The 12,573-nt window shown below is 54.3% G+C and overlaps 1 protein-coding gene across 10 annotated transcripts in view; it reads right to left on the bottom strand.

Annotated features, from left to right (window-relative positions):
- Sulf2 (sulfatase 2) overlaps window positions 1–12,573 on the bottom strand; it is a 73,447-nt gene that overhangs the window by 16,696 nt on the left and 44,178 nt on the right. For all 10 annotated transcript variants that reach the window (XM_021637995.2, XM_060382816.1, XM_021637987.2 and 7 more), the window contains exons 4-5: window positions 2,252–2,403; window positions 1,548–1,717 (exon numbers count right to left, since the gene is read on the bottom strand). In XM_021637995.2, the coding sequence (XP_021493670.1) occupies window positions 1,548–1,717; window positions 2,252–2,403 (322 nt within the window). The remainder of the gene's footprint in view (window positions 1–1,547; window positions 1,718–2,251; window positions 2,404–12,573) is intronic.

Genomic DNA, 12,573 nt, shown 5'->3' with positions numbered 1-12,573 from the left:
TCAGCTCCTCCCTGAAGCCCGGGGAGCAGAAGGCTAACGCACCCTCTTATCCCTCTGACTGCTTCACACTGTCACAAAGTAATTAGAGCTGAGCTGGTGTGGGGGGGTGCACTCTGACTGTAATGAAAATTAAACACCCTGGATATTAAGGCAGAGTCCAAACTGCCCTGTCCTTGCCACCCCGGAATGTCACAGCAAGGGCTGCTGGGTGTCACCGCTGAGCCTGAGGTAGTTTAAGGCCGAGGAAAGCCAGAGAACTGTCCAGAAAGCCATACTAGCCAGTGGGGTAAGGACTGGGCAGTGAGATGAGAAGCCTAGTGGAGGCTGGAGTTGAATCCTGGCTCTGTCGTTTCACAGCTGGGTGACCCCGGGTACCTATTAGCTTTCTGTGTTTCTACATCTGCGACTCGCGAACTAACACTGAATGTTTGCATTCAAGGTGGCTCCGATGATCCCTCTTCTTGGTCATCATCCCCCCCAGTAGGCTTCTCTGATAGCACGGTGGTTGATACGTGTGCCCCTTCTGGGTAGAAAGGATGGTAGCATCCATCTTGACCTCTTTCCCTTTCTGTGTTACGGAGAGGCCCACACAACAGGAAGTAGGAGCTGGGTCAGGACCTCAGCTTCCCGCCCCAGGCTCCTAACACAGGGTCATGAGGTGGTGTGTGCTTGCTGTTTAATGGAGTCACTTGCTATGTGGCGACAGAACTGACACAACAGGGTCACCATGAAGATGGGAGGCCTGCCACGGCCAGCAGCTGACGGAGCTGCGAGCCCTGGAAATGTTTGCCGGCCCCTAGGCTGGACTCAGAACCACCCAGGGACTGGGAGGGTGTTCCAGGGTAGGAACCCGCTTCAGTGTGGGAAATACCACCACCCCACAGGCTGGGGCCCAGAACCTCATCAAAAGGAGAGAGCTGGGTGAGAACCAGCGTTCGTCTCTGTCCCCGACTGCAGGGGTCATGTGACCGGCTGCCTCCATGCTGGCCACCTCCTGTCATGATGGACTGAACCCTCAAACTGGGAACGAAAGTAAATTTTCCGAAGTTCCTTTTGTGGGTTCTGCCCAAGAAGAACAGGTTTCAATGCAGGCTATAAACACAGGCTCACAAAGGAACTTCGGGTGTGTGAAGACGCGGGATCCCAACCCAGGAACCATCCATCCGCTCACTATGGGCTGAGCCAGGCTGGCTGGCCCGTGTGCCAGAACCATAACTGATCAACAGCAGGACCCGGGATCTTTGTGTGCCTTACCAACTGAGCCATCTCTCCAGCTAGCTCCCCCATTCCCTGCTCTTGCTGTTTGTTTGTTTGTTTGTTTTTGAGACAGGGTCATATGTAGCCCAGGCTAGCCTCAGCTGCCCATGAGGCTGAGGTTGGCCTTTCACCCTTCACCCTCCCGTTTCTAGCTCCCAAGTGCTGGCAATGGTAACTTTTGGCTCCTTTAACCGGGAGGGTTATGGGGAAGGCCAACCAAATCACCGCTGTCTCACTGTCGCTAAGCCCTGACCCTCCCACACCCGGTACCATGCTGGGCTGAGGCTTACATGTGCTGTGATGCATTGGGGAAGAGGCGCGAGTACTGGGGGGCTGAGTCCTCGGGGCCGTGGGGAGCTGCGTGGCTGATGACCATGAGCACAGGCCTGTGTGGGTACATCTTCTTGGACGTGCGGAAGAAGCTCACGCTGTCATTGGTGATGAGATCCGTGAGGTAATCCTGAGGAAGGGAGAGATGAAGAGACGAAGAGACGGTGAGGGCTGGGTCACGCATGATGCTCCCTACGCGCCACGTGCTGTGCCAGGCATCGCGGACAGAGCTATGACGGCCAGGCCTGGATCACTGCCTACAGGGAGCTGATGGCATGGTAGACCGCTATCACAGCAACGGAAAAGGAACCAAGATGTGACGCTTGGTGGAGGAAGACAGGGTAGGAGAGAGTGGGGAACCCGGCGAGAGGGGCTGCAACCGCCCCCCACTCCGTGACAGACGGAAAAGATGACTGACAACAGCGCTGGGGTGTGTGGTCAGCCGAGAGTGGGCCTGTGTTTCCTTCTGTAATCTAGAGAGCGGGCCTGGCCACCAATAATCCCTCCCGAGAAAGGAAGGCGCGGGAAACCGGGCTTGGGGGCCCCTCTTGGGGGATGCTCCGGACCACGCACCTAATTAGGCGTGAGAGGCAACCCGGGGAGGTGCGGTAAGGGCAGGGCTCTCCAGCCGGGGTGCCGGGGCGGGGCGGGGCACACGGCTTACCGTGGAGTAGTCGGAGCCGTGCTTCTCCTTCACGCCATTCCGGCAGAGCGTGTAGTTATAGAAGCGGGAGTTTTTGAGGAGGCCGACCCACTCCTTCCAGCCGGGCGGCACGTACGAGCCGTTGTACTCATTGAGGTATTTTCCGAAGAAAGCTGGGAAGGGAGCAGGGGCTCGTGAGAGAGGAGCCGGACTTGGCCTTGGCATCACTCAGTCATGTTGACCAACACGAGCGTTCATGACCGGAGACCAACACTCTCCTCTGCCCTTTGGCCGAGAGGGGGAGCCCAGGGCCCCTTCTCACGGACATTCGCACGCACAAGGGAAAATGTATGGTAGGATTAACGGGGGAAATCAAGGAATTTTGAAATACAGCTATTGAAAGACTAAAATAATTTAGAGTGATAATATGTCCTCTAAAAATTAGTCATGCTGGACAGTGGTGGCACACGCCTTTAATCCCAGCCCTTGGGAGGCAGAGGCAGGCAGATCTGAGTTTGAGGCCAGCCTGGTCTACAGAGCAAGTTCCAGGACAGCCAGAGCTACACAGAGAAACCCTATCTTGAAAAGAAAAAAAAAAAAACAATCAAACAAAAAAGCCTGTGATTTCTGTGGATGATAAAGTCCTGGATTCTGGTTTGCGGCCCATGAGCATGGTGGAAGTTCCTGCTCTGTAGGCTAGTGAGAAGAAAGCCGCGCCCTTCTTGGGATGGTCTGAATGAGAACGGTGCCATTGGCTCCTGGGTTTGCACGATGATGGGTCAGTCCTCAGTTAGTGAACTGTTTGGGAAGATTAGAAGGTGTGCCCCAGCCGGGCAGTGGTGGTGCATGCCTTTAATAAAGGCAGAGACAGGCAGATCTCCGTGAGTTCAAGGCCAGCCGGGTCTACAGAACAAAGCTTCGGGACAGCCAGGGCTTTTCAGAGAAACCCTGACTCGGGGGGAAAAAATAGAAAAGAAAAGAAAAGAAAAGGCGTGTCCTTGTCAGAGGAGGTGTGCTGCTAGCAGTGGGCTTTAAGGTTTCAAAAGCCCATGCCAGGCCCAATCTTGTCCCCTAAGCCTGCTGCCCAGATATCAAGGTGTAACTCTTCCTCTTTGCTACTTCTCCAGCACACACCTGCCTGCCTACTGCCATGGCCCCCGCCAAGATGATAATGGACTAAGCCCCCGAAACTGTAACCCTGCCCCAGTTAAATGGTGTCTCTTCACAGCAATAGAACGGTGACTAAGGCACCCCTCGTTCAGGCCTATGGGTGCTCTGGAGTCTATATTCCACAGTCCTAGATAAATCAACAACACCCAAAAGTTGGTGGGGATGGGGACCCCCGGGGTTCCTGGAGATAGTCCCAACACTTTGGACTCTCTTTGGCACTGTCTGCCAGACTCGAACACTGGCTCTGATCCAGCCATCTGAAACTCGAGTATTCACGCCACAGGAAAGCATGCACATGCTCATCAGAGGTCACACAGGACACCCTGACGGCAGCACGCTCAGAGAGCAAACAGAGACCACTAAGATGTGCATTAGCGGGGGGCGTGCAGGGGAAACTCCGGAATATGTTTATACAATAGAAAATGACACAGGCTTGCACCACACTCAGGAGTGTGGGTGTGCGTGTTACCAGGCCGGGAGACAGACCAGACAGAAAGACGGCCTGTGAGACTCTTCAGGGGGCTGGAGACGGCTCAGAGGTTAAGAGCACACACTGTTCTTATAAAGAATCAGGATTTAGGTCCCACCACCTACTCTGGGTTGGTAAATAAATCTTAAAAAAGAGCTGATTTAATGACATTCAAAAGCTGGGCAGAAGAAATCTACCTTGCTGGTCATTGTGGGCCTCAGAGAGGGGCCCGGGGGCTTTATTTCTTGCACAAACATAGAGGCCCCACTGGTGGCCTCTGGAGCGGCCACCTGGCCACCATGCACTCCTGTCCTTGTCAACAATGCCACTGTTCACAAAACCACCCCAATCCAGATTTGATCAGGACAGACCTGGAGCTTCTCTCCGGGGATGAAGAGACAGGCTGTTTTGCTCAGAGGTCAGACCCTAGTCCTCTGTTTCCAGACAGAGGTTCCTGTCACCCCGCCACTATTGTGGCGAGCATAGGACCTTGACTGTCTGTGGTAGGAGGGTGGAGAACCCCAGAGCACACTGATCGGAGCTGTGCCCTATGACCAGCTGGTGCCCAGTGGGTGTTGGTGCAAAACTCGAGAAGAGAGAGGTAGGAAGTGAATGCGTATCACGGCAGACAGGGGCAAGTCAGGCTCCTGTGGGTCCGGAGGACGGTGTTGGGGACCTTTGAGAACAGAGCTGGGCAGCCTGCTGGCTCAGGGGTTAGGGGCTACAGCAGGGTGGGCGCCCTGGAGACCTGGCTGCTGGCTGGTGGAGAGGACCATCTCCTTGGAACGTGGGCCACTTGTACCAGAGTTCCTAAGGGATAAGTCAGAGGAGACAGGTCTTCTGAAGACCCCACAGTAGTACAGGGCCAGGGGCAGCCGCTCCTGAGGGGTGCAGAGGAAATGCTGCTTGGAAGGCTCTAGGCCCCAGAGAGAGGTGAAAACAGGAAGGAGGAGTCTTCTGTGGGAAGATGGGAGATGAGCAGATAGAACCTGCTGTGTGTGTGTGTGTGACTGGGAGGGCAGGCACAAGGTGATTCATCACCAGGAACTCCAGGTACCTAGCGCGAGATGTGATTAGGCAGCTGGTGCCTCACGAAACAGTGTTCCTGGCTGGGTGACAGAAGTGACCAAGACCTGAGGCAGGCGGATTTGACAGCGCTCCGGGAGAGCAAGAGGCCAGCCTTTTTCTTCCTACAGAGCTCGGCAAGGTCATTGCCAGAACGGCCAGCAGCAAGGTCAGGGCAGCCTGCGGCGATCAGTTCTCTAAGGTGGTCCTTCCATCCCGGCTGCCCTTGTCCCCAGACGATCCTGGTAACTCACAGAGGTGGCACTGCTAGCGTCATAAAGGCCGATTCCAGAGCTGCTGGATGGCGACCCCTCCTCCAACACCCGGGGGCAGCCTCCTAGCCACAAAGAACCTTCCAGAACAAAATGTCAGTGGTGCTCAAGAAAAGAAACCCTGACCTTATTTTAAAACTACCATCACGAGGCCCTGGGTTCTTTGGAATCATACTCTGAGGGCTGAAAGGGCTCTAGGAGTTCAAGGCTGCCTTAAACCAGAACTAATCATCCTCAGTGCTTTGGTGACCTCATGCTTCCCCATGGGTGACCCTGCCACTACCCTCTACTCCATGGCACTCCTACCTCTTCATGCCTTACTGTACCTCCTCCTTGGGGGGGGGGTTTCCATACAGCAGGGGCCAGCAGGTCCTTCTACAGGTTAGACCAGCTCTGTGAAAGTTACTCTTGTAGAAGAAGAGACACAGAAAAGACATCAATAAATGGATGTGGCTGTGTCCTAATATTTACAAGGAGAGAGAGAGGGCTGGATGTAGTCCACGGGTCATAGTCTGCTGACCACTGGCACCGGTAACTGGTGGGTTTGGAGGGACAAACTTGGAACTCAGGAGCCCACCACTTTTCTGGCTTCTCCTTGTGAGGGAGCTGTGGGTGGGGTGCAGTTTTTAAAAAGGAATTTTTAGCATGTATGTCTGTGTGTGTGTGTACTTCACCTGGAGCTTGGAACATGGCCAGGAAGCTCAAATGCCAGCAGGAAGAAGCCAGGCCCTTCCATGTTGCCTTGACCAGACACGCTGGCTCCTCTCACTGTTACTATTCTTTCTGTATTGGCTTAGAACTTCAGCAAGGAAGAAGGTAAGAGGATAGCATCCCCTCTCCCGCAGCTCTGGAATACTGGGGTGGGGAGGGGGGGTGTTGGAGAGAGGCTAGGTCTCGAGAGCATGCTACTCTTCCAGAAGACCGAAGTTTGGTCCTCAGCGCCCAAGCGGGCTGGCTCACAGCTGCATGAAACTTCTGCTCAGGAGATCTGGCGCCCTCTTATGGCCACCGCGGGCAATTGCATGCACACAGCACACATATTTACATACATATGTAAATAAAGTTTAAAAGTACAAATTTCAAACTTAAAAAATTACAATGAAAAATAAAATTAAAATGTAAAAAATATATATATGTATGGGGATGAAAAAAATTTCCCTTTGAAACCACTGAAGCAACCATGAGGGAAACAAGAAAACAGAACCAGTTATTGATAAAAACCTCGACGGCACAGGAATTGCTGGATGTGGGGTAAAAGTCCCAGGGCATGTATGGCTTCAGATCCAGTCATATCCTTACCTAGCTGGTTGGTCACCTACAGACTGCACCTACTGAGGAGGTGGTATTGGTTTGCGTCTAAACTGTCCCCCACAGGCTCAGGTGTTTGAGCATGTGGCGCCCAGCAGGTGGCGCTGTGTTAGAAGGTTGTGTAAACGTGGCAGCCTGCAGCCTAGCTAGGCAAGTGAGCCTCTGGGAGCAGGCTCGAAGGGGCTAGTCACTTCTAGTGTGATAGGCTGGGGTGTGTGTGTGTGTGTGTGTGTGTGTGTGTGTGAGAGAGAGAGAGAGAGAGAGAGAGAGAGAGAGATACTGTGCCAGGCAGGAACTGCAAGATGCAAACAAAGGTATAAAGGTCCTGTGGTAGGAGCAGGCTTGGGACCTTCGAGGAACCCAAGGAGGACAGAGAGGAAGGAAGGGAGGGAGGGAGGGAGGGAGGGAGGGAGGGAGGGAGGGAGGGAGGGAGGGAGGAGGTGATATCGCAGGAAAAGGGGCTGGATTCTGTGGCTCTTGGAAGCTACAATGAACAGCAAAGTGGCCAGAGTCTTACTGAGCCCACACCCACCAGGTGTAGTATGTCGTGTGTGGTGTGGGACATGTTCACAGCCTTAGCCATGCCCCAGAGGAACCCAGGACCACGGCTTGCTCAGGAAGCAGGGATCAGCCCCTCAGTGTGCGGATGAGTGACAACCAGAGAAAAGTGGCTGAGTCCCACGGTGGCGCTGGGTTCCTGAGCAGCTCTTCTGGGTCCCCAGCTGGGGAATCCCCAAAGATTGAGGCCAAGGTCTTTGTGACATGGGTGTACTCTGAATGCTCACAACTCAGCGCTTGGCCAGGCCAGGGTGCTCAGGGAGCAGTGCTCTTCCCTGCCTGTTCCTCCTCTGTATGAGGGTTCCTGTCATTGTCTCTCATCCTCTCTCCAGTCCTGGACCCTTACAAAACCCAGAAAGACCTTGTTATTATCCAGGCTCTACGAAGCCCCAGAAATCAGGGCTTCAGTCAGAGGCTTTTAGTGCCAAATTAGATTCTGAGCTCATTTGATTAGATTTCCCCAGGGCAGTTTTTAAAATGGTTATTCTGGCACCAGTAGAGGTGGGAGAAGCAGATTAGCGTGGGCCGGGGGCTGGGAGTTACAGGAGAGGGAGAGAGAGAGCGAGCTAGAGTGAGAGCCAAGATGGGAAGTGCAGCCCAGATTGTAGCTGAAGCTGGAAAGCTTGTACTCTCAGAGTAACAGTGGCTGAGAGGGTGCGTGAGGCTGGGGGCTGGGGGCTGGGGGCTGGGGCAGAACAATTTGGCAGCAGACTAACACTACGGCAGGTCAGGAAAGGCCAGAGACAACATGCAAGCAAGCTGATGCCCGTCTGCAGGAAGCGGGGCTGGACTGCCATCACCTGAGAGGGAGTGCAGCTAGCTGGTCGGGTGAGCCAGGCCCAGGTCCTACGCTAATGGTGGGGAAGTAATTTGCACGCCCTGTCCTGAAGGCGGCCTGTGAATCCCGACTCTGGAGATGCACTCAAGCTCAGCAGCCACGGGTCACTTATAAATGCCCTCCACCACAAGGCGGAGCCTGCCGCCACAATGCACACACTGACGGCGTGAAGGATAAACTGGCCAGGACATCAGGTCAAGTGTACCCTTTCCTCCACGGACTGCGGTTGACACAGGGCCACACAAGCCATTCGGTCCCTGAGTGGACGGCAGGGTGAGTGGTGGCGTGAGCTCCCACACGCAGTGACAGGGCAGTCACAGGTTTTAAAGAGAAGGTAGTCCCCAGAGGGAGCTCGGCGACAGAGGCGGCGCTCCAGGAAGACATAGCAGGCACAAGAAGCACACAGGGGACGCCACTATTCCTGAGGTGCCCCTGGGAGCTGGGGGAGCCTAGCTGAAGGCAACCCTGAATGACAGCGGTGAAGAAAAGCAGGCGTGGCCAAAATAGCGACCATGTATGACCTAGGAACCCAGGGACGGCTCACAGATTGTAGGGGTCTGTGGACGGTGTTGTGCAAACACTCTATACCTCTTCCCAAAGGAAGAGGCACTGTCCGGCAGAACCCTAAAAACTCCAAACAGGACGGCTGAGACGTCTCAGTGGGTAAAAGCATTTGTCACCAAGTCCAACAACAGGTCAATCCCTGGGACCCACGTGGTAGGAGAGGAGAGACTCCTGAAGCTGTCCTCTAACCTCTACAACATGCACAAGTATACACAAACACACACACACACACACACACACACACACACACACACACACGCTCGTTAAATAAATAAATAAACCCTAAGGACTTCAAATCCATCACCTCCCAAATCCTCACATTAAAGGAACTCAGGTGGAAATCCCATGGCATTAAAAGCTGTGTGCAAATCTTTTCTTCTTTCTTTACTTCCTGAAATAGGGCCTTGCTGTGTAGCTCAGGCTGGCTTAGAACACTTGATCCTCCTGCCTCAGCCTCCTGAGTGCTGGGATTACAGGTCTAAGCCACCGAGCCTGGCTCTTTCAGTCTCTTGACACCTCAGCCTCCTCTATAACGGAGAAAACAGTGTCCTCCTCTGGGCCTTGTGGATACCAGGAGCTCATTCCAACCCCTGATCGCTGTGAGACGCAGCTTTTCTAGACCACAGACCCACCTGCAGAGTCCAGGGTCCTTCAGCCCGGCCCCAGGTCCCACTTAAGTTGACACAGTGCTACGGTTGCTCCACTCTCTAGTCTGGGACACCATGACAGGGAAACAATTCTACTGGGGCACTTTGTCTCGAGCATTCCAGGCCCTGGGGGCTGAATGCAGTGGTGGTTCTGCCGTTCAGGTATGTTGCTTAAAACCACATGATACAAGTTCCTAAAGCTACAAACATCACCATGACAAACATCTGTTCCTCGTCCTATCGGCTTCTCTCTTGCCTCTTAGTACCTGTGCTAACTGACGCCAGGTGTGGGAACCCACTTCCGAGCTCACCTTCCTCTGAGGGGTGAGCCCCCAAGCTCTTCCCTGCCCTGCCCAGCCGTGTCATTTGGAGCAGGCAGGCTGGCTGGCAAGCGCCTCCTCTCCTGGCTGTCTCGCTCCACTTGTCTGCATTAAGGGCTGCTGGGGAGCCATTCGGCTGCCTGACGGAGGCCCAGGCCCTTCTGTTATCTCTCCCAGCCCTGAAACAAACGCAAATTGCCTCATAACAATGTACTTGTGGTCTGGAAAAGCTGAGTCTTGCAGCGACCAGGGAGAGACACGAGCTCGCTGGAAGGCATCGCTGTGGGTACGAGGGTCATGGAGGCAACAAACGGGAATGTCAGGACACATTTTGTTGTTGTTGTTGTGTGTGCTGTATGCATGTATGTGCACGTGTGTGTGCCGGTGTGTGTGCATGTGGCGGCCAGGGCTGACATGAGCTTTACCGTCATAGCTCTGTCCTTCTGATCCCTTGAGGCAGGGATTTTCACTACACCTAGTTTGGTTCACTGCGCTCACCAGCTGGTTAGCCTGGCCAGCTAGCAAGCTCCCAGGATCCTCCTGTCTGTGTTTCCCAGTGCTAGGACTGCAGGTGTGTGCTATCCTACATGGCTTTTTCTGTGTGTGCTGGGGATTCAAACTCAGGTCCTCACGCTGAGAGAGCAAGCGCTTTCCTTTCTAAGCATCTCTCTAACCCAGGGACTGTGAGTGCATGAGAGAGAGAGAGAGAGAGAGAGAGAGAGAGAGAGAGAGAGAGAGAGAGATCTGCTCCCCTTTTACCCTTGAGGCATGTGACAGAATGGGTAAGGGCATCGCCCCTCTGTTCCCTTTGGCAGAGATGGCCGAGCACACCAGGGTTCACTGTTGTGCAAGAGGCCAGGCACCTGCAGAAGCTGAGCTGGTGACAGATCCAGATGTGGCCTGCTGCAGGCCTGCCTGGAGGGCTCTCAGCCTACAGCATACAGACTGTTCCTCTGGCCCTGAGCCCTGGCCATCCGGGCAGAGCTGCCAAACAGGGCTGTTTCAAGGACAACAGCTCTCTTGGCCCGGGCCGATCCTACACCACCTCCGCCCACATCGAACATTCAACAAAACTGATAAATAACCACCGAGGAGTCAAAGTGTTCTGCTGAGTCACGCTGTGCGTGCGTGGTTGACATTTCATTATACGCTTATTTTCCTGTGTGGCAGTCCTCTTCCATATTGCGCAGCCAACACACCCGCGTTCACACAGTTTCCTCTTTCTTCCCTTCCTTTTCTGTAACCCTGGACCAACTCCGGTGCCTCCAGGCACCAAGGTCCCTGTTGTCGGCCAGCATGGCCTCCTGTCTCCAGGGAGACTGGAGAAGTCATACCTGACCTTGAGGTCAGAGACCTGAAAGCGGAAAAGGGTGCTGTGTCTTAAGAAGCCGCCAGGAGGCCGTTGCTCAGGAGCCGCACCCAAGTCTCTGGAGCGGCTCTTCTGAGCCTGTGTCCAGAGCTCAAGGGAGAGAGGGAAAAAGAAAGAGAGAGACAGAGAGAAGAGAGAGAACACGAACCCACCTCACCCATCCATCTCCAGACTTCAGCCTCTACTCTCATCTCCTCTGACAATCATCTGCAAACAGCCAGACGGACCCTCTGAACTCAAGACCATCGATTTCATTTCACTGACTTGTGCTCGGCTTATAGGGTTCAGATGTCCCAGACCTCTAACTTCTTTTGTTTTGTTGTTGTTGTTGTTTTGTTTTTCGAGACAGGGTTTCTCTGTGTAGAAACCCTGGCTGTCCTGAACTCGCTTTGTAGACCAGGCTGGCCTCGAACTCATGACCTCTAACTTCTTAAACACCCAAGACACCTGCACATGCTCCTCCCTCTGCCTCGGACACTCACCCCTCTTCTGGCCACTTGTGGACTGGCCCCTTCTCAGTGTGACACCTGACCCAAGGTACCCCTGCCTTTCCCTGTTTTCCTGCTTGTTTCTCCCCTGTGCCAAGGATGGAGGTCCAGGGGACGCAAGCCTGTCTGGACACTGTGGTCCCAGCCCAATACCCGCCAAGACTGGGTTGGTGATGAGCCAGCGGCTGACAGGATAGACCTGACTGAGGTGGTCAGGCAACACCGACCACACTGCCCGGCCCCTGGGCAAGGGCAGGGACCTTATCCCAAAAGCTTCCTAGGGGCTGGAGAGATGGCTCCATGGGTAGAGGCATCCTCTGCCAAACCCGATGGCCTGAGTCGAACCTCCAGGACCCACGTGGTGGAGGGAGTGAACTGGCATCTTCAGGGCGTCCCCTGTCCTCTGCTCACGTGCCGTGACACGCGCATACACAGTGTAACTAAGATGAGAACCAAAACAAACCAAATCCCAAAGGCTTTCTATTTTAGAATCTGTAAGAAAGGATTATGTGACAGGAACGGGGTGCTTGACGGGGAGGGATCTGTCAGCCCGATGCGGTCTGTGTGCAGAGTACCATGAACGTGAGCAGGGCCGGTAGGGGTGGCTCTACCTCCGTGGGGGCACTGATGAGGTTTTGTCTGTCAGGTTGTGGGCACGCGCTCCTGGCTCTGTTAGGTAGAGGCCAGGGAGACTACAAACACATCAGGAAAGAGCTCTCCACTAAGTTCCGGGGACTGCAGCTATACAACGGGACTGTCACCAGGATGGCCACGGTCGGCTCAGCAAAGAACAGCAAAGAAATCAGGGTCTTGACTCGTCTGTAGAAAGGGGCTGAACGCTTTGTCCTTGAAGAACTGAAAATGTTTGTCTGAAACCAGATGTGACTGGTCTTGGCCTAGAGAGTCCTGGGACAGGGGAAGGACTGTCGGACGGCCTGCCCAAAGAGACACACGTCTATTAGCAGAGACTGGTGATGGAGGAACCCAGCCAATGACAATAAACAACAGTCCCCGGGGGGATCGCGAAGGCCAGCGGCAAATGAGGTGGAATTCGGAAAGTCCAGCCTGCCGAAGCCAGAGCAGCCGGCTTCACACTCGAGGGACTCTCGGGACCAGGACGGGGCCATCACCCCACACGGCAACTTCTTGCTGCAGCTGTCGCCGCCTCGGCACGTGTTTTCTGGTTTTACAGACCCTCTGGTCCAAAGCACACTTATTTCCCTCCAAATTGGCTCATTTGACACTCCACAGGTGTTTGAGCATGGCCTTCCATCT

Source organism: Meriones unguiculatus, chromosome 4 (genome assembly GCF_030254825.1).
Source record: "Meriones unguiculatus strain TT.TT164.6M chromosome 4, Bangor_MerUng_6.1, whole genome shotgun sequence".
Classification (NCBI taxonomy): Eukaryota; Metazoa; Chordata; class Mammalia; order Rodentia; family Muridae; genus Meriones; species Meriones unguiculatus.
The sequence above is the reverse complement of the archived record's forward strand: the minus strand, read 5'-3'. Positions and strand labels throughout refer to the sequence as shown.